The 17604-nt window shown below is 58.9% G+C and overlaps 1 protein-coding gene across 7 annotated transcripts in view; it reads left to right on the forward strand.

Annotated features, from left to right (window-relative positions):
* Positions 1 to 17604, forward strand: part of LLGL2 (LLGL scribble cell polarity complex component 2) — a 31068-nt gene that overhangs the window by 292 nt on the left and 13172 nt on the right. For 6 of the 7 annotated variants that reach the window (XM_059671231.1, XM_059671229.1, XM_059671235.1 and 3 more), the window contains exon 2: positions 10590 to 10683. In XM_059671231.1, the coding sequence (XP_059527214.1) occupies positions 10609 to 10683 (75 nt within the window). In that variant the 5' untranslated portion in view covers positions 10590 to 10608. Of the gene's footprint in view, positions 1 to 407; positions 663 to 10589; positions 10684 to 17604 lie in introns of those variants that run through there. The other variant, XM_059671230.1, reaches the window with a different exon arrangement.

Raw genomic sequence — 17604 nt, forward strand, 5'->3', positions numbered from 1 at the left:
CGCCTGCCTCTCCCCGGGTCCCGTCGCTCCGCCGGTCTGGGAGAAAGCCACCCGCAGAAAGTGCCACCGGGAATCGCTCTCTCCCGGGCACGCCCGCGATTACAGAATTTGGGTTTAGAGTTTGCACAATAGTGTTGGCTTTGGGGAACGGGCAGACAGGTGCCCCGCCCGGCCGAGTGCGAGGGTCACCGCGAGCGGAGTCCCCCGGCCTGGACCCCCACGTGCAAGGGGTCTGGCCGCGGAGGCCGGCGACGCGCGTCTCCGGTGGCCTCTCTCCGCGAGCGGCGGCGGCTTAGCCCCGTCGCTGCCATCTGGGCCCTCTCCCCGGCGGCCCTTTGTGCCTCCTAATCCCCGGACGCAGGAAGCCCGCGGGAGGGACTGAGGTCTCTGGGCCTCTCTCTGCCTGGTGGCTTTGGGCACCTTTAGGGGACAGTACGGACACCTCGCCTCTGTTTCCCACGACGGACGGGCGTGGGGTTGCGCTGTGGAACGTTGGACTTGGCGAGGAGCGACAATGTCCGACTTACCAAAGAAAGTGTGCAAAGTTTGCTCTTGGCTTGCTGCGGCCGGACGGCCGGTAGACACATTGAGCTTTGGCTGTGGGAGAACTGACTGTAACAGGAGAGCCCGGTGTGGTCCCCTGAGGCGTTCACCTGACGCAGGTGAGCTTTGGGGGAGGCGGGCGGGGCTTCACTCGGGCCCCTTCCCCTGGGGATCCATTTGCCAGATGCAGGGAGGCGTAACCTGGGCTCTAGGGACCTTCTGCAAGTTCACAACTCAAGGCTGCAGGGGGCATTCTGAAGGGGACTCGGAATCAGCTGGGCGCAGATGAGAGCGTCTGGGAGCCGGAAACCCCAGGTGGGAAATAGCAGGCTCCCAGGTGAGAAGTGGCCTTTGAGGAAGACCGGCGGGTCTGTGAGAACTGAGGTAGGGGAAGGGCCCTGGGAGATGGTCTGTGTTGTATGGGCAGGGGATCCAGGTTGGGTTTCCTTAGTGAGCCGCCCGCGGTGCCTGCCTACAGCAGTCAGGACTCACCTGGCTCTGGGGGCTCTGACCAGGGCTGGCTCCTCTGCTCAGAAGTTAGACGGGGCCAGTCTCTGTAGGGGCCGCTGGATGGTGTTTCCAGGGCCTGGGGTCATTCTGCAGCCCTACTGTGCTCCTCGCTGAGGCAATGGACTGTCCCCTTTGGTGGCAGATTAAGGTAATTTTAATAACTTAGTTACTTCTTAATACACAATAGCATTAAAAGAAAAACAACCGCCAAAACCGGTTTGGCTCAGTGGATAGAGCGTCGGCCTGTGGACAGAAGGGTCCCGGGTTCGATTCCGGTCAAGGGCATGTACCTGGGTTGCGGGCACATCCCCAGTAGATGTGCAGGAGGCAGCTGATCGATGTTTCTCTCATCATCGATGTTTCTAACTCTCTATCTCTCTCCCTTCCTCTCTGTAAAAAATCAATAAAATATATTTAAAAAAAAAAAAAAGAAAAAGAAAAACAACCATAATTCCCGATGACCCCTATTGGTTTAGAAAATAAAACGGTAACAGGTGCCCATTGTGGGGGAGATGAACCGTTTCAGAAAGTACAAGAGGGTAAAACGTACCCCTCTCGCCTCGGTCTTTCCTCAGACACAGTGTTCGTGAAGTACTGTAGTGTCCTTTACACGCAGGCGTAAGTTTAAATGGTGCCTAGCCCGTGTCTTGCTGCGTGACTCTGGCTCGGCCAGTTAACCATCCCCAGCCTCCGCTGAGCCTGGCTTTACAGATGGTGATGAATGGATGAGAAATGTCCCAAACACGTGTGGCCTGGCACAGCGCCCGAGCCAGGTGAGGGTGTGTCTTAGCATCTCCACGAAGCATGAAAGCCGTGGTTCCTCGTGGGTCTGGCAGATGCCTGGGCCTGTTGGATTGGCCTGATGGATTGTGAGGGACTCTGGTTTCTCTGTCCAAATTTCAGCCGGGGTGGTGGGGGGGGGGGGGCAATGGTTTCTGAGAGCCTCCGGAGGCCAGAGCTTTTAAAATGAGGGTGGGAGTTGGGAGGCAGGGGTAGAGGCAGTGGCCTGCCCTAATCTCACTCATATTCCAGTGGCCCCGTTGTAATTCTTCGGCTCCTTGGCGGAGCCAGAAGAGGCCCCATGGCCAGACCCCAGCTGGGGGCCTATCCTGGCGGGGGGGGGTAGAATCTGATCTGCTCTGCTTTCTGCTCAGGGGAGGGCTTGGCTGTAGCATTCTGCACCCTGTTGGGGGAGGGGAGCACATTCCTCGGCTGCTCTGTTGTCATTGAGATTTTCTGAGCTCTCCAGCACTCCAGCGTGCTTTCTTTCAACCTTAGTTAGGGAATGAGTTCCTGGCCCCAGGACCCTCTTCTTAGGAGAGAGTGGTGCATGGAGCTGGAGAGTTCGGAGCCTCTGCCGTCTGTCTGTGACCCCCAGTTCCAACCCATTGGAGACATTTAGCATCTGGGGCAAGAGTCTCCAGGAGCAGTGTGGGCTGCCTAAAGGGTTACTCAGCCTTCCTGGCCCACCCACATGTGTTGGAAGCAGCTGCTGAGACACCTGAGTTGGGGTGGAGGGTCGGTGGTCCCTACTCCTGGGTTAGCTGCTCTGAGCAGCATGGGGCCACTGGTACTGCTGCCCTTCCCCAGCCCTGGCTCCCACGGCTCCCCAGGAGACCCCCTTCCCTGTGCTGTCACCATGGGGCTTTGCCCAGCTCCCTTTGGTGTGACCTTCCCTTCCTGCCCTGCCTCTCAGGGGAAACTGGTCCTTTGAAAAGTCACCTCACCCCTTCCCCTTCCCAGGAACCACAGTGAATTCTTGAGCTAGGAGAGGCTCCTCTGGGCGTGGAGACGGGGAAGCTGCTAGGGACCTGACGCTACCCTTCAGGAATTCAGCAGTGACCGGAGCCTATGTGGAAACACCTGTGTTACCAGGGTTTGATGAAAGGGACCTGTGGGTACAGGACTGTTTGACTCTTATAAGTAATGATACTGTTGGATTCTCCTTGCCAAGGAGCCGGGTGTCCTGGAGCCTCGGACTGAGGCAGAGCCACAAAAGGGTCCCCAGCAGGATGCTCGGCATGATGTCCACATGGCCCTGGCCAGAGACTTGACAACAGGGTGGGGAAGTTCCCTGAGGGACCCTCTGGTGCCCCAACACAGTGTTCTTTGGGGTTAGTAGCTCCTTCTTGGAGAAGAGCTTTGCCTAGTTGGTCCCCATTCAGCCTTGGCTGTACATTCATTCATTCATTCATTCAGAAGTATTTACTGGTACCTCTGTGTGTACGGTGTGATTTAGACAGTGGGCACTAGCCTTCAGAAGGCAAAGATCTTTGTTGTCACAGGATTCGCATGCTAAAGGGTGGAGAGCTCTAGCGACAGAAACGAGTGTAAGTAATAAATAATCTGTTAAAAGGTGATACGAGCTACAGAGCAGCCAGGGATAGGACGTTGCCTATGGTGGGGGCAGGTTGCAGCCTAAAAGGTGGGCAGGATGGGCCTTGACGAGGTCCCAGTTGAGCACAGATGGGCAGGGATGAGGGAATCCTTTAAGTAAAACGTGGATGTCTTTCAAAAGGCAGGGCACTAAGCCCCGGGGATGCAACCATGCACAGCACAGGCACAGTCCCTTCCTCCTGGAGCTGGCATCTTCTAGAAGCTCCTTAGGACAGCGGTTGGCAAACGGGCACGCGAGCCACGTGCGGCTCTTTGGCCCCTTGAGTGTGGCTCTTCCACAAAATACCACGTGCAGGCACACACGTACAGTGCTATTGAAACTTCGTGGTTTTCGGCCTGGGCAAGTCTATTTTGAAGAAGTGGCATTAGAAGAAGTGGAGGGTGTCTGTCGGGCGACAGGAGACGCAGCGCGGGGGAGGAACATTGTTTTGAGGTACGTTCGCTGAGGTCGACCCCTTCCACCTCTCCCATCCACACTCGTCTATCCGAAACAAGTCTACAAGACGAGTGCGGATGGGAGAGGTGGAAGGGGTCGACCTCAGCGAACGTACCTCAATCAGATTGAGGACGTTTTAGCAAAGCCCAGCTTAGGAGTACCCTAATTAAGTTAATAACAATGTACCTACCTATACCTATACAGTTTAAGCTTAAAAAATTTGGCTCTCAAAAGAAATTTCAATCGTTGTACTGTTGATAGTTGGCTCTGTTGACTAATGAGTTTGCCGACCACTGCCCTAGGACAACAGCTCAGTTCCTGAGGCAAGTAGGAGGCTGTGCAATGGGGCTGGATAGGAGGAACCAGGCAGCCTACCCACTTCCACCCCGACTAGCTGTCCACCTTCTCCCAGGGTGGCTTTGCCCTTCCTTGTGCTTGGCCACGTCCATCCATCACTTCCCTGGAGAGAGTCTGATGTTGGATTGCAGAAGGGGACTGAGGCCCCCAGAACGGTGATGGGGGTGGTGCCGCATGCACTCCGACTTCCCACCCATCCTCACAGCCGCGCTGGGGAGGGGAGCCCTGGAGGAGGAGCCTCAAAGCTGCGGGCAGGGCCCTTGCCGAGTGAGACTGGCCTGTGGCTCCGTAGGATGGATATTGGGAGGATGGTGGCAGCTGACCTGGATCCAGCTAGAGAGGGCTCGGTCAGATGGTGGCTGCTGACCCCAGGCGGTCCCACCCACACTCCTGCTGGCCAGTCCCTTTGTCCTGTGAGAGAGGCCTGAATTGAACAGAGGGTTTTGCAGTCGCATCAGAGTTCAGGGACTTGGACTTGGTAGCTCTTGGAATTGGCCATTTCGTAAGTAATTGTAAGCGTTGCCTGAGATGATGCATGTCAAGTGCTTACAGTAGCAACTGGCCATGGTTTACTCTCGTCCCTTTTATCACCTGACAGCAGTGGTGGCGGCGGCGACAGCTCTCTGGGTCCCTCCTCCTCTGTGTTCTTTGAGTCCCACCTCCATGAGGTGACCTTTCCACTGAGGTTTGGTTGCTAAGCTGCTGGCCAGGGGCTGCCCGGTGTCTCTGCGAGATTGGGGTTCCCAGGGTAACATGGGTGCTTGCAAAGCAGCCGTGGGCATCTGAGTTGGCATGAACAGAGGCCGGAGGGGTCAGCAGCTGCCCCAGTCAGGAGAGCCCGGCCCCGCCTCTCCCCTCCATAGAAGGTTGCAGGGGCGTGTTCACACCTGGCGCAGACGGGGCCACAGCCGCACACAGGCCGCACACAGGATGTCGGGGCAGGAAGGGCAGCTTCCCGGCAGCAGCAGGCTGTGGGCGCACAGGCCGGGGGAGAGGAGAGCCCGGGACTCCCTGTGTGGCTTCTGGAGACCCCTTGCACAGGCGGGCATGGTGTGGCTCCCCCAGCCTGCTGTCGCTCAGCCCCAGAGGCCCAGTCCTGCCGCTGGTGCCGCCTCTCCCGCAGATGAATGGACTGCCTGGTATGGAAGGAACTCCCGGGGCTCTGGCCCATCACACACCTCCAGGGCAGGCGGGCTGGCTTAGCGTGGCCACGCCTCGGTCTCCTGGGGACCCATTAGCCCGGGTACCCCAAACAATGCCAGTGGGGGACAAGCAGTCCGGGAACCGCCTTCTTTCTTCCCGGGGCACAGTGGGATCTGCTGCTTCTAGTAGGGGCCCGAGACAAGCCACCCCCATGCAGTTACTCCTTCTTTGCCTCAACTGATCTCTCTTCCGAGCTCCTGAGGCGCAGGGTCTGGACACAGGATGGGGGTAGGGAACTCAGGGTGTGAATTTGCTAGCCTGTTGCTAAGCAGATGGCTCCCCTATTCTTCCCCACGGAGCAGTGGGGGTGGAAGGGAATCGCAGGTCAGCTGCCCACAGGCTAGTTCCACACACAGGCTCAGACCGTGTAGAAAATGAGCGAGAGGCGGCCACAGGTCAGCAAGCCTCGTGTGGCCCGGCCTAAACCCTGAGCGCTCACCCCAAAGGCACCGAGCAGGGAGGCAGCTCAGGGTGTGGTCGGCGAGGGACAGAGGGCCGGCTGGCAGTCCTTAGAAGTTCAGGGTTGGAAAGGTGTTTCTTTCGGGAAGCCCCTCTCGGGTCGTGCTGTAGCCACGTAGCATCCCCGTGCGGGAAGCCGGGTCCTTGGAGCTCCTTACATGCCCAGTGACTTTGCCTCAGACCCTTTGGCGTCAGACTTGGGGGGCTCCTGAGCTTGCCTTTGCCCCCACATACCTCACGGTGGAAGGGCACTGAAGTGGCCAGCATCCCAGGTCCTCCTTGAGGTCCTGGAGCCCAAGGTCCCATATGGTTCCACCTGCCTGTATTGTCCCTGCCTCTGCGCCATGTGTCCAAAGGGGTGTCCTCTCCCCTGTCCAGTGTAACATGGCTGGAGAGGAACCCAGGCCCCGAGAGAGCAGGAGGGACCCACCTCACACCTGACCACTGGGCGTCCCTGTCTCCCTTTGACCCTCTTATCTACCCTGCCTGCGAGGCAGGTAAACCAGAAGGGAAACGCACCGATCCCATGGCCCTTCCAGTGGCTTGTCCACGTCTGTGAACATTTTCAATAGATTCCACCTGCCTCCCGGGTACTTTGCACACAGGCTCCATGTCCTTGGCCACTGCCAGCCCTCCGTGGCGCTCAGCACCTTCCCCGGCCCCCGTTGGCCACTTAGGTTGCTTCTGGTTTTTGCCAATAGCTCAGTGGCCAGCCCAGCGGATCGAGGAGAGTATTTTCAGAGCAGAACGGGTGCCCCGTCCACGGAGGTTTCAGCAGAAGGTGTGGTCAGGTGCTGAGGGTGAGCGTGGGCAGACGGCGAGGGCATCTGGGAGGCGGTCTTTGATGTGCTGCTTGGAGGACAAGAAGCTGTTTCAGCCAGGAACACGGAGGCCACAGTGAATGGGCCCTGGGTGGGGGCTGAGCAGATGGACTGTCGACACAGGCCAAGCGTCGGGGACGTGGTGTGGGAGAGGGGCGGGCAGCCCACATCAGGGGGAGTCACACTGAAGCTCTGTGCTGTGGCCCCCTAGGGCCCCCTCCCACCCACCTCATCTCCTTGTTGCCTGCACTCGGCCCCTCCCTGTCTTCACCCTCCTGAAGCGTGCTAGCTGGTTCTGGCTGCCTGACACGCCCCTGCCTCTGCCTCTGCCTCTGCCTCGCTGACCACTTCCTATTATTCAGGTCTGTGTGGAGATAGTCCCTCCTCCGTTCATTCATTCAGGCCGCGTGCGGGCGCCCAGGGCCAAAGGGGGCCAAAGTCCCGGGCGGGAATGAGAAGGCGTGTCCTGTGGAGGGATGCACAGGTCACAAACAAGGTCAGTAAGTAAACTAGGCCGGCGTGACCGGTGCTGAGGAGGAGAGCAAAGCTGGGAAGGAGAGAGAATGTCAGGGGAGGGACATTTGAGTAGAGACGAGGGAGGGAGGCATCCCAGGCAGAAGGCACGGGCCCAGGTGCAGGAATGGCCGGCCGCTGAGTCCTGACCACAAAACCGTGGTCGCTCTATCTTATTTGGCATCTTCCTTTATTCTTTTGCCAACCCCGAAACCATTCGCTGACTAACTTGTGAGTCATCACACTCTCCCCTTACACCAGGCTGTAAGCTTGGTGACATAAGGGATCTTGTCTGTCTGTCATTATTGGATCCCCAGTCCCAGGATAGTGCCTGCTCCGTGCCAAGCGCTGCGCCAGGCACTCGGCATTTGTCATTGCTCCACTCCCCCCAGCAGACCTGTGTGGGAGGGAGTGCGCCCCTCTTTGCAGACCAGCTCGCTGGGCCTAAAGGAGCTGCCTTGGGAGGCCACCCAGTGTGGAGATGAGCTGTGGTGGTTGAGCCCTGGCTATTGGCACCAAGCCCCAGTCTCTTTCCCTTATGCCCCCAACCCCAGTAGTGGACTGAGTAGGGAGGATCCGTCCACACCAGGGACCTCAGGCCCAGATTCCTGAAGCTTCTCTATAGAGAGCCTGCTTGTCTGGGTGAGTGGAACTGAAGGTGGGCCCAGCCAGTGGGTCAAGAAGGGGTGGCGGTTCTCAAGCCTTGACCGGGCAGTGGTTCCTGTATTGGGAGCTGCACTGAGGGGTTGGCTGGACTGAGGAGCAGATGCATGCCAGTGGGGTCCCAGGCCCCTGCAGTGAGCGGCAGGTCCGTGCAGGATCCCCCCCCCCCCCCCCCCGCGCGCCCTGCCCAGCCAGACCTCATCAGCACCCCACAAGCAGCGGCCAGGCCCCAGCCCCCAAGCTGCTTGGTTGGCTCCGAGTGGAAGGCATGTAGGCGTGACAGTGCACACGTGTCCGTGCCGTTTAACTGCAGGGGTGTCACTAGGCATCTGCCCCGTCATATCCATCCTTCGCTGCCTCCCGGAGCCCTGAGATTTGGGAGTTCGCCAGACCTGGGGTCAAATCCAAGTTCTGCTGGTTTCTCCAGTGACCTTGGACCAGCGGCCCGGCCTCTGTGGTCTTTTCCCGTCTGCCAGGTGGGGATATTCCACTCACCCCCCAGGGAGGCCAGAGGGAGGTGAAGGGACACCGGGTCTGGGTTCAGTAGGTGTTCACAGCGCACAGAGTGCCAAAAGGGGGCCGCTCAGACGTGTACCCAGAGGCCACCTCACTGCCCTCGGTGGTGGGGTTTCAGGAGGATTTTTCTCCTTGAGATTGTTTGCTTTTTTAACAGCGAGCAGAGATTACTTAAGCAGAATGTTAAAAAGTAATAAAAATAACACGCAAGTGTCTGGTGTAGTGCCTGGGAGGCAGCAGGTGCTCCAGGGCATTTGGATGGATGGAGTGTCCACCCTGCCCTCCTGGGGGGCCACCTCCCACCCAGCCCCACATCTGTCTCCCTCCCTCCTACCTGCACCTCCTCCACCTCACCGTGAGCCTGTGCCTCCTGTGGGCCCTGTGTCCTCTTGTCCCCACCCCGTGGCCTGCATGGTTCTGTAGGTCAGCCCAGGTCCGCCTCTCCCGGGAGTCTGCAACGACCGCCCTCCTCCAGGCCCCACCCCCAGCTTCCTCTGACTTCTGAACCATGACCTGGGCCTGAGAGGGGAGAGGGAGCACCCCCAGGACCTGCAGTGGCCGATTTATGAGCTTGGGCGCCCTCCCCCGCACTGCCCACTGCCGGGCCTCCCCCACAGCTGGAAATTGAGGACACAGCTCAGCTGTTTGTCCCGAGGCTGAAGCCGCAGGCCCCCGGGTGGAGTCTGCTCACTCCCAGGTTCAGGGCCTCAGCTTTCCCGGGTTTGTTCCCTGAATCTCCTTCAGGGCCTTGGGTCAGCTGGGCACCTGGGAGTTTCCCGACTACCTGCTGCTCCAAAGGGAAGCGGGGCTCCCCACTCTGCTGTGGCTCCCCCAAAATGTGAAGGCACAACCTCTCATATCCACCGCTCCCCCTCTCGCAAGTGGTGGCCTTCGTGGTGTCCCCAGAAAGTGACGGTGCTCTGAGGGCTGGTGTCTGACTTTTCCCAGTTGGGGTGGCACTTGGAATGCCCCCGGATGTGTGTGTCTACCCAGTGGGGTGACCTCTCCCAGCATGGTCAGGCCTCAGAGGGAGCCCTGAGTCTGACCACACAGGGTCCTTTCATATGCAAAGTTGATGGATTTTTTTGGTCACTTCCCAAGAAGCCAGAAACCTCGGGGATAGCATCCTTCAGGTCTCGGCTTAGACACTTTCTTCTCCTATAGGACACCCCCGCACCCCAGAGCGAGCTCCTGGCCCTGCTTCCTTCCCTTTATGGTGTCTCCGGGGTGGGCCTGGGCTCCTGCGTTTCCAAGTACAGACCTTGGTGTCCTGTGGTCAGTGGGTGGCCGCTACTGGAAGCCGGAAGCTGGAGCACAGATGATCCCCCTTCCCCCCAGGATGATCCAGAAATAGTATCCCCTGGATCGGGAAGGCGTTCTCCAGTGGGCGGACAGCGTCCAGGGCTGGTTTCTGATTAGCTTCACTTGGGCCCGTGGGAAGGGGGCCTTTCTGAGCGCACCCCGTCAGGTCGGGAAGCCTGGGGCCAGGGCTGTAGCTACGGAGACCCCAGCAGCCTCGTGGGACAGACCTAGCTCCACCGTGGGTCCCAGGCGTGTGGTGGGAGGGGCCAGCACCCCTGACTGCATGCTCTGTGCACTCCCCCACCCAGGTTCCCGGCGGCAGTGGCCGGGATCAGCCTGAGCCCAGCGTGGCGAGGCCTTCCCTGAAGTTGGAAGGCAGAGGCAGAGCGGCCCAGGCCCAGGTGTGCTGGCTGCCGGAGAGGCTGTGCCCGGCCCTCCCTGCCCCCACCTGGTGTGGGGGCCCAGCTGGTCAGCCTTCGCAGTCCCACCTCCCAGCGCGCGGGAGAGAGGCTTAGGAAGTTTCCCTTTCTGTTTAGCTGGAGTTTTATGGTTTTTCAGAAATCAGGTTAACAATTAAGCTAATTAACCTCTGGGCCTCCTGTTCCTACGAAGCCTGGTAAATGGCTTCCTCCCCCAGCTTCTGGGCTGCGTTTACAAGGCCACAGGTGGCCAGGAGCAGCGTTAGAACATTAACCAGTCCTGGGCCCTGGGTATGGAGCGCCGGTTCCCAGGGGAACGGCCGGCACAGATGGAGCGTGGGGAAGCCGAGGACGGCGGGGCTGACCGGGCCCAGGGGCGGCCGCCTGCCCGGCTGGGCCTGGGCTGCGTGTCTGCCTCACCCTGGCGCTCAGCAGCTTCTCTCTCTCCAGGGGCTGCACGCCAAACGAGATGAGGCGGTTCCTGCGGTCGGGACATGACCCTGCCCGGGAGAGGCTCAAGCGGGACCTCTTCCAGTTCAACAAGGTAAGGGAGCGGGAACGAGGAGACACAGGTGCTCAGGTGAGCGCCACGTTCTCAGCCTCCCGCAGGCTGGGGCAGGGGCGCTCGCGTTGCCTTTACTGGATGAAGGTCCTTACTGGGCACTGCCCGCAATGCCTCAGGGGAATCTGACTTTGGAAATGGGGTTTGATTAGAGGGCTTTTCCTGGGAAGGGCAGTGGGATGCCCAGGAGTTGGGACTCTGCAGATCACCCTGCCTCTTCCAGCCTCGGTTTCCCCGCCTGTGGAATGGGGATAAAACAGTCCGCCCTGTCTACCTCCTCACAGGGTTGAGGAGGCTTAGGGACAGGAAAGATGAAAGCATATCGAAGCCTGCCAGGTGAAATACTGTTCCTGTGACCCAGGTCCCTTGGGGGTGTGGCTACAGGCCATGGCTGTTCCCACCCTCCTCCGATTGCCTCCTCCAATTGCCTCCAGAGGCAAACACAACTTTCTGTAGGTGGAACACGTGATTCCTGGCAGGTTCCAGGCCTGGGTGAGTGGGGAGAGGCACTGGGGGACTTGCCAGGGTTGGCATTTGACTACCCCAACCCCACACCTGCTCCAAGGCCCCCAAAGCCGGAGTGACATGTCACCTGAGATCACAGGGAGGGTCCCAGAAACTCCTCAGGGCTCCCCCAAGGGGACAGGTGCCTGAGAAGGCCTGAGCTGTAAACAGGAGGAGCACAGCTGTGGTTTATTGGCTCTGGGGCCACCTAGCAATCTGCAGCTGTTTTGGGGTAATTAGCCCCTCACCTCTGCCTTGATCTAGGCCAGCGGTTCTCAACCTGTGGGTCGCGACCCCTTTGGCGGTTGAACGACCCTTTCACAGGGGTCGCCTAAGACCATCCTGCAGATCAGATATTTACATGACGATTCATCACAGTAGCAACATGGCAGTGATGAAGTAGCAGCGAACACAATTCTATGGCTGGGCCACAGCATGAGGAGCCGTGTTTAAAGGGCCGGGAGGTGGAGAACCACTGCGCTAGGCCCTGGGCCTCCACGCCTGGGCTCCCTCTGCCCCAGAGGGCGGGCTGCAGGAAGAGGCGGACTGGGGACCCCTCGAGGAGGGGGTGATGGACAGGGGTCCCAATCTGGCTTCACGTAAAGCCGGTGACCCTGTGCGGAGGGTCAGCACAGGCTTGTTACAGGGACACGTGGGATTAGATCGGGTAAGTGCTCGACACAGTAGTTGAGGAATTTGAGCTGCTCTTTTCAAAGGCGGCCTCCCAGGGCCGGAGAGCTCCCAGGGCTTCCAGGTGGGCGGTTTTCCCCTCGTGCTCTGCCGTGTCCTCGACTTCCTGGGCCTGTGGGAGGTGTGGCTGCCCTCAGCGCTTGCCATGAGGCCACTGGCCTCAGAGATCCCGGCTTCCCTAAGTGAGTGCCTCCTCCCACTGGCAGAAGGAAGCTGTGGGCAGGGCTTTTGGGTCTCGGGGAAATGGGGTGCCGTGTTGGAACTGGGGGATCTCGGGGCCCTTGGGGACCTGCCATTGTTAACTCCCAAGGGAGCAGCACATGTTTGCTGGGTGCCTGTCCCAGAACCTCAGCACCGGCTGGAGGATCCTGGGTGACCCCTATGTGCCTCCGTGCCCCTGGCAACGCCAGGATTTCACACCCTGAAAAGGTGGCCAATTTCACTGGAAACCGGAAAAACAGGCTCAGCAAGGAGGGATGAACCCCCGCCCCAAGTTCTACTGTTTAGGAGGGTGGGGCTGGGGTGCGGCTAGGGTAGAGGAATCGTCTCTCCATGTCCCCCAACTGGTGGTCCCCACACCTGGCCACCCCGTCCCCAGGCCTGGTCAGGAAGGGTAGGGGAAGCTCCTGGAATTCCTTCCTCCTTCCATTCACTTGCAAGAATTGAGCACCTACTGTATATACAGCCCAGGCCTGGGGCTCTGGGAATCTCAGATAAGACCTTTGCCTTCCTGGTGGGAGGGAGGGGGCCGATAGTCTGAAATTCCAGGGGGTGGGAGCAGAGAGGAAGGGGAGAGTCTGGGTGTGGGGATTCGTCTCATCTAGGCTCTGGGTGAATGGTGGAGCCTGGAGGGTTGGATTGGAGGGTGAGGCCACATCCTGGAAGATTTGGGAACCTACATGGTTCCACCCATACTAGTCCCTCCCCAGGCTTCCCCCAGGCAGTTGAGTGGCAGACCAGGAAGGCTGGGACCTGGGAGTCTGGGCCCGACACAGCAGAGCCCTGGGTATAGAATGCTCTGAAGGTGCCTGGCACACAGGTGCCATACCAGGGCTTTCACATTGTGGGGGGCGCTGGCTGGGAATGAGGCCCCCGGTGTGGTTGGTAACTTCACCCCGTGAGCCTCCGTTTGTCCGCCTGTGAAGCGGTGGTCTGTGGTGGGTGGTGGGTCCTCAGGCTGTTGGGGAGACGGGTGAGTCAGCTGACAGGATTGATTGAGGGGACCCAGGGACCCCATGGGCACCTCAGTAGAGGGGAAGTGACTCCGAGCGGACATAAGCTCGTGTCAGAGTAAAACCCCTTCCTCGAAAATCCCTCCTGGCCTTTGTTTCCCCTGGTGAAACAACCGGCCATTTGATGAGGGCGCCTGGGCCCTTCCTGCCAGCCCCCTCCTCCCCTCCCGGGCCCTGAACAAACACTGTGTGCCCGCCTGCTGCCCCGTCCAGGGCCAGGTGGTTTTGTCTTGGCTTTTTCATGGCTGGGCCCCTGGTGTCAGGTGACAGCCACACCGGGCAGGCCAGGTTGCTGCCACCGCCAGGAATCTGAGCTGACCACACCCGGTCTGGGGCAGTGCCACCCAGCCAACCTGGTGTGCCCCCTGTGGCCCTGGCAGCCCCTCTTCCCATCACCCCACACTCTGGGGACTCCTCAGCCCTCAGTCTTGGACAGCCCCCCCCCCTTGCCGAGGGCAGGATGAAGACCCCCGCGCTCTCTGACCAGCAGCCTTGCCATCTCCCTCCCGGGAGCCTGGAATGGGTCCTGGAGCCAGCGGGAGACAGACGGGCCTTCTCGCCCACACCGGGCTAGTGTTGCAGTTTGGCGGCTCCTGCAAATCTCTCCTTTCCCAGCTCTCTGTCAAAGGAGTTCATTGTTCTCTCCTCCCCTGGCAGAGGTCCCCTGAGCCAGGAGCAGGGTGGGGGCAGGGGCAGGGCCAGGTGGGCTGGATGCTGAGCTCAGGAGGTAGGAGAGGTTGGCCGCCAGGCGTTGGTCATCCTTCCAGCTCGAATCTGAGCTGGAGAAGCTGGGATCCGGGCTTTGAGGGCCGCCTTGGGATCCGTGCCTGCTGTCCCACCCCAACCTCTGTCCTGGGTGGAGGCTCTGTGCCTTGGAAGTCGCACAGCAGGCCATCTCCCCTCCCTGCTCCGGGACCGGGAGGGAAGGTGCTGCCCGTGGGGAACTTGCATGTCCAGGAGGGAGCTGAGTCTTAAAAGGCTGTTGGGGTGTCAGGGAGGGGCCACCAAGGAGTGGGCAGAGCACCTGAGCTTGAGGGGACAGCTGGACACAGGCCATAGGTGCCTTCACCCTCCTGCTTCCCACGCTGCTCCCGCCCCCGGTTTCCTGCTCCTCCCTGTCACCTCCCTCCCTGTCACCTCCATTAACTGACCTCGGTCCTCTCCCCAAATCCAAGTCCCTTCCTTCCCGATTCCTAACACAACCCCCCCTCCATACCTGCCCTGGGAGCCCACACCTCCTTGCCTAGCCCAGGCCTCTGCAGCAGGACTAGCTCTGCTCATTCAGGGACTTGGGGGCCTTATTCGAATGTTGAATTGGTGCTGCCGCCGCCACTCCCCTCCCTGGGACCGGGGATCCCCCGTCACCACACTGTTCTCATTTGATCCCACTCTCGTGGCCCCTGGCCAAGTAGGGTCATTGTGAAATTTCTCTTATTTGTGTTTTTTTTTGTTTTTTAATATATTTTTATTTATTTCAGAGAGGAAGGGAGAGAGAGAGAGAAACATCAATGATAAGGGAGAATCGTCGATCAGCTGCCTCTTGCACGCCCCACACTGGGGATCGAGCCCGCAACCCGGGCATACGCCCTGATCGGGAATTGAACCTGTGACCTCCTGGCTCATAGGTCGACGCTCAACCACTGAGCCACGCCGGCCAGGCCCCTTATTTGTTCTTAAGGGAGCCTTGTCCCTCCAGAGTTGTCAACTTAGAGAAGACACCCTGAGGGACACAGGGAACGAGGAGAACCTGGGAAGGAAGTTGGCCTTAGCGGCAGGGCCCGTGTGTCTGTGGGGTGAGCTGAGCCTTCCAGCCGCCTCAGGTGGTCTTAAGGTTCATCTTAAGGTTCATTGTGTTCGAGCCAAGGACAACGCTGGTGTCGTCCCACTTATCAGATGTGGAATGAGGCTCAGGCCGAGTGGCTGCCCAAGTCCACACGCCTTCTAAGTGGCAGAGGGGGGTTCAGAGCTTCGTGGGCCCGACTCAGTCCCTGTCTGTCTAGGTCAGCTTATGGGCAAGCACAGTGACCCGGGACCTGGAGGACGTGAGGAATCAGTGGGAGTGAAGGAGTGGTGGGCCCGACGTGTGTCCCTCTGGGTTAGGCCGCTCCGCAGTACGAGGGGTCAGGAGATGCTAGAACTGCCTGCCAGGGAGTCAGCCCTGTGTTCTCAGGCCTGCGAGCCTGACCCAAAGCTGCAGGCCGTCTTCTCCTGGCGGGACTTGCCTGCCCGCGTGCAGCCTGAGGCAGCCTCCTGTAGGGCAGCCCAAGTCCCAAGAGGAAAACAGTAAGAGCCACATATGTGATTTGAAATATTCCAGAAGGCCTATCACAAAATTCTTTTAACAAGTGAAATTCATTTTGATGAAAAATTCTGTTTAGCCCACTATATTCAAAATACTGTTTCAATATAAATTAATGAGACTTTTTAAAACGTCTTTGAAATCCCAGGTGTGTTTTACCCTCACAGCACATCTCAGTTTGGACATTAAATTTTCTTTGGAAATATGTGGTCTGAGTTTAGAGCTAGAAGATTTACAGCTGAAAAAGGAGACCCAGCCCAGCTAGTGTGGCTCAGTGGTTGAGTGTTGACCTATGACCCAGGAGGTCACCGTTCCATTCCCAGTCAGGGCACATGCCCGGTTGTGGGCTCGATCCCCAGTGGGGGGCATGCAGGAGGCAGCTGATCAATGATTCTCTCTCATCATTGATATTTCTATCTCCCTCTCCCTTCCTCTCTGAAATCCATAAAAATATATATATATTTTTAAAGGAGATCCAAAGCTTGGTCTGCCCAACTCCAGCCCCTGTTCCTTTGAAACCCAAGAACATTCCTACAGAGTTTTCCAGTAACTGAACTGAGCGTCCATCTGAAATACAAGTTAATTAAAATAGAATAAAATTAAAAAGTCTGCCCCTTGGTGGCACCAGCCACCTTGCAAGTGCTCAGTGTTGCCTTGCGACTGTCGCGCTGGATCACGCCGGGCGCAGGCCTCCTACTGGCCACCAGGCTCCTGCAGGACGCTGCCCACAGAGTCCTCCAAACCCCAGCCTGCTGCTGCCGTGGTTCTGGGAGAACACTCCCGTCCCAGGAGCGTCTTCCCGGGCTCTGGCTGCTGGCCTCCTGCGGCCCCAGCAACCTGGGCTGGCTGCGGCCTAGTGGGGGCCCCTGGGAAGCTTGTCCCCCACACCCCTCATGTGCCCTGCCCTCCTTTTCCTGGGAAATGTTTGCATTCCAGACACTCGCTATCTCCCCACGGCTTCTCCAGGCTCTGCATTTCTGACATAGCTGAGCAGGGACCTGGGCGGCCAGCGGGGCTCCTGCTGGGCCGCTACTGCCCGCCCAGCCGTTTTCAGGGCAGCCTGTGTCCCTGGCAAAGAGCCAGGCCTGAGGGCCGCCGCCCACACCTGGTGTCCCCAGACGTCCCCAGAATAGGCCCTTTGGGAGCTGCTCCCTGGCCTGCCCCCAGCATGGGGCCTCCGACCATGGACCACGGGCCTGGACAGCAGGCGGGCAGCCGTTGGGTGTGCTACGTTATCGTTCCAGCTGTCAGCAGGGCTTATCTCTGCTCCTCGGAGGCCCGACTGGATAGCCAGCCGAAGCCGAGAGCAGAGCCCTGGGCCGCAGGAGGGCGGCCTCATCGGCGCGGCCTTTTCCCGCAGGGCCGTCTCCACGGTTTAAACCAGAAGAAAGCACTAGACTTGGAAGCAGGTGCTGGCCTCCTGTGCCTGCTGTCATCTAGGTCTGCAGGTTCAGGGGCCCCTGGGGCGGGAGGTGAGGGGTAGGCTTAGCTGATAAAGAAACAGCAGAAGCCTTCCTGAGATGGTTTGCTGGGTAATCTGTAGGATTTCTATCTGTCCCTTTAAAACCTGGACTCCATCCCTGGCGCCTCTGCCTGCGGGAATGCTCAGAGCTGCAGGCAGAGACGGAGTCCAGGAGGGGTCATTGGTCAAGTGGCAATTGCAGGACCTCTAGGAACAAAGAAAATGTTTAACAACAGAGGCCTGGTGAGCTAGGGCACCTCCCACAGCGAATATTCTTCCACCCTTGGGTCATTTCAGTGCTTTGACAACCTGGGCTGGCTACCGGGGGGAACAGGCTACAGGGCTACTCGGGTACAGGAGTATCAGGTGGTAGGGCCCCAAGTAGGTCTCTGTGTTTTTTGTTTGAATATTTTTTATTGATTTCAGAGAAGAAGGGAGAGGGGGAGAGAGAGAAATATCAATGAGAGAGAAACATCGATCAGCTGCCTCTTGCACACCCCCTACTGGGGATGTACCCGCAACCAAGGTACATGCCCTTGACCAGAATCGAACCTGGGACCTTTGAGTCCGCAGGCCGACGCTCTATCCACTGAGCCAAACCGGTTAGGGCTGTTTGAATATTTTTTATTGATTTCAGAGAAGAAGGGAGAGGGGGAGAGAGAGAAATATCAATGATGAGAGAGAATCATTGATCGGCTGTCTCCCGCACGCTGGGG

Source organism: Myotis daubentonii, chromosome 16, assembly GCF_963259705.1.
Source record: "Myotis daubentonii chromosome 16, mMyoDau2.1, whole genome shotgun sequence".
NCBI classification, from domain to species: domain Eukaryota; kingdom Metazoa; phylum Chordata; class Mammalia; order Chiroptera; family Vespertilionidae; genus Myotis; species Myotis daubentonii.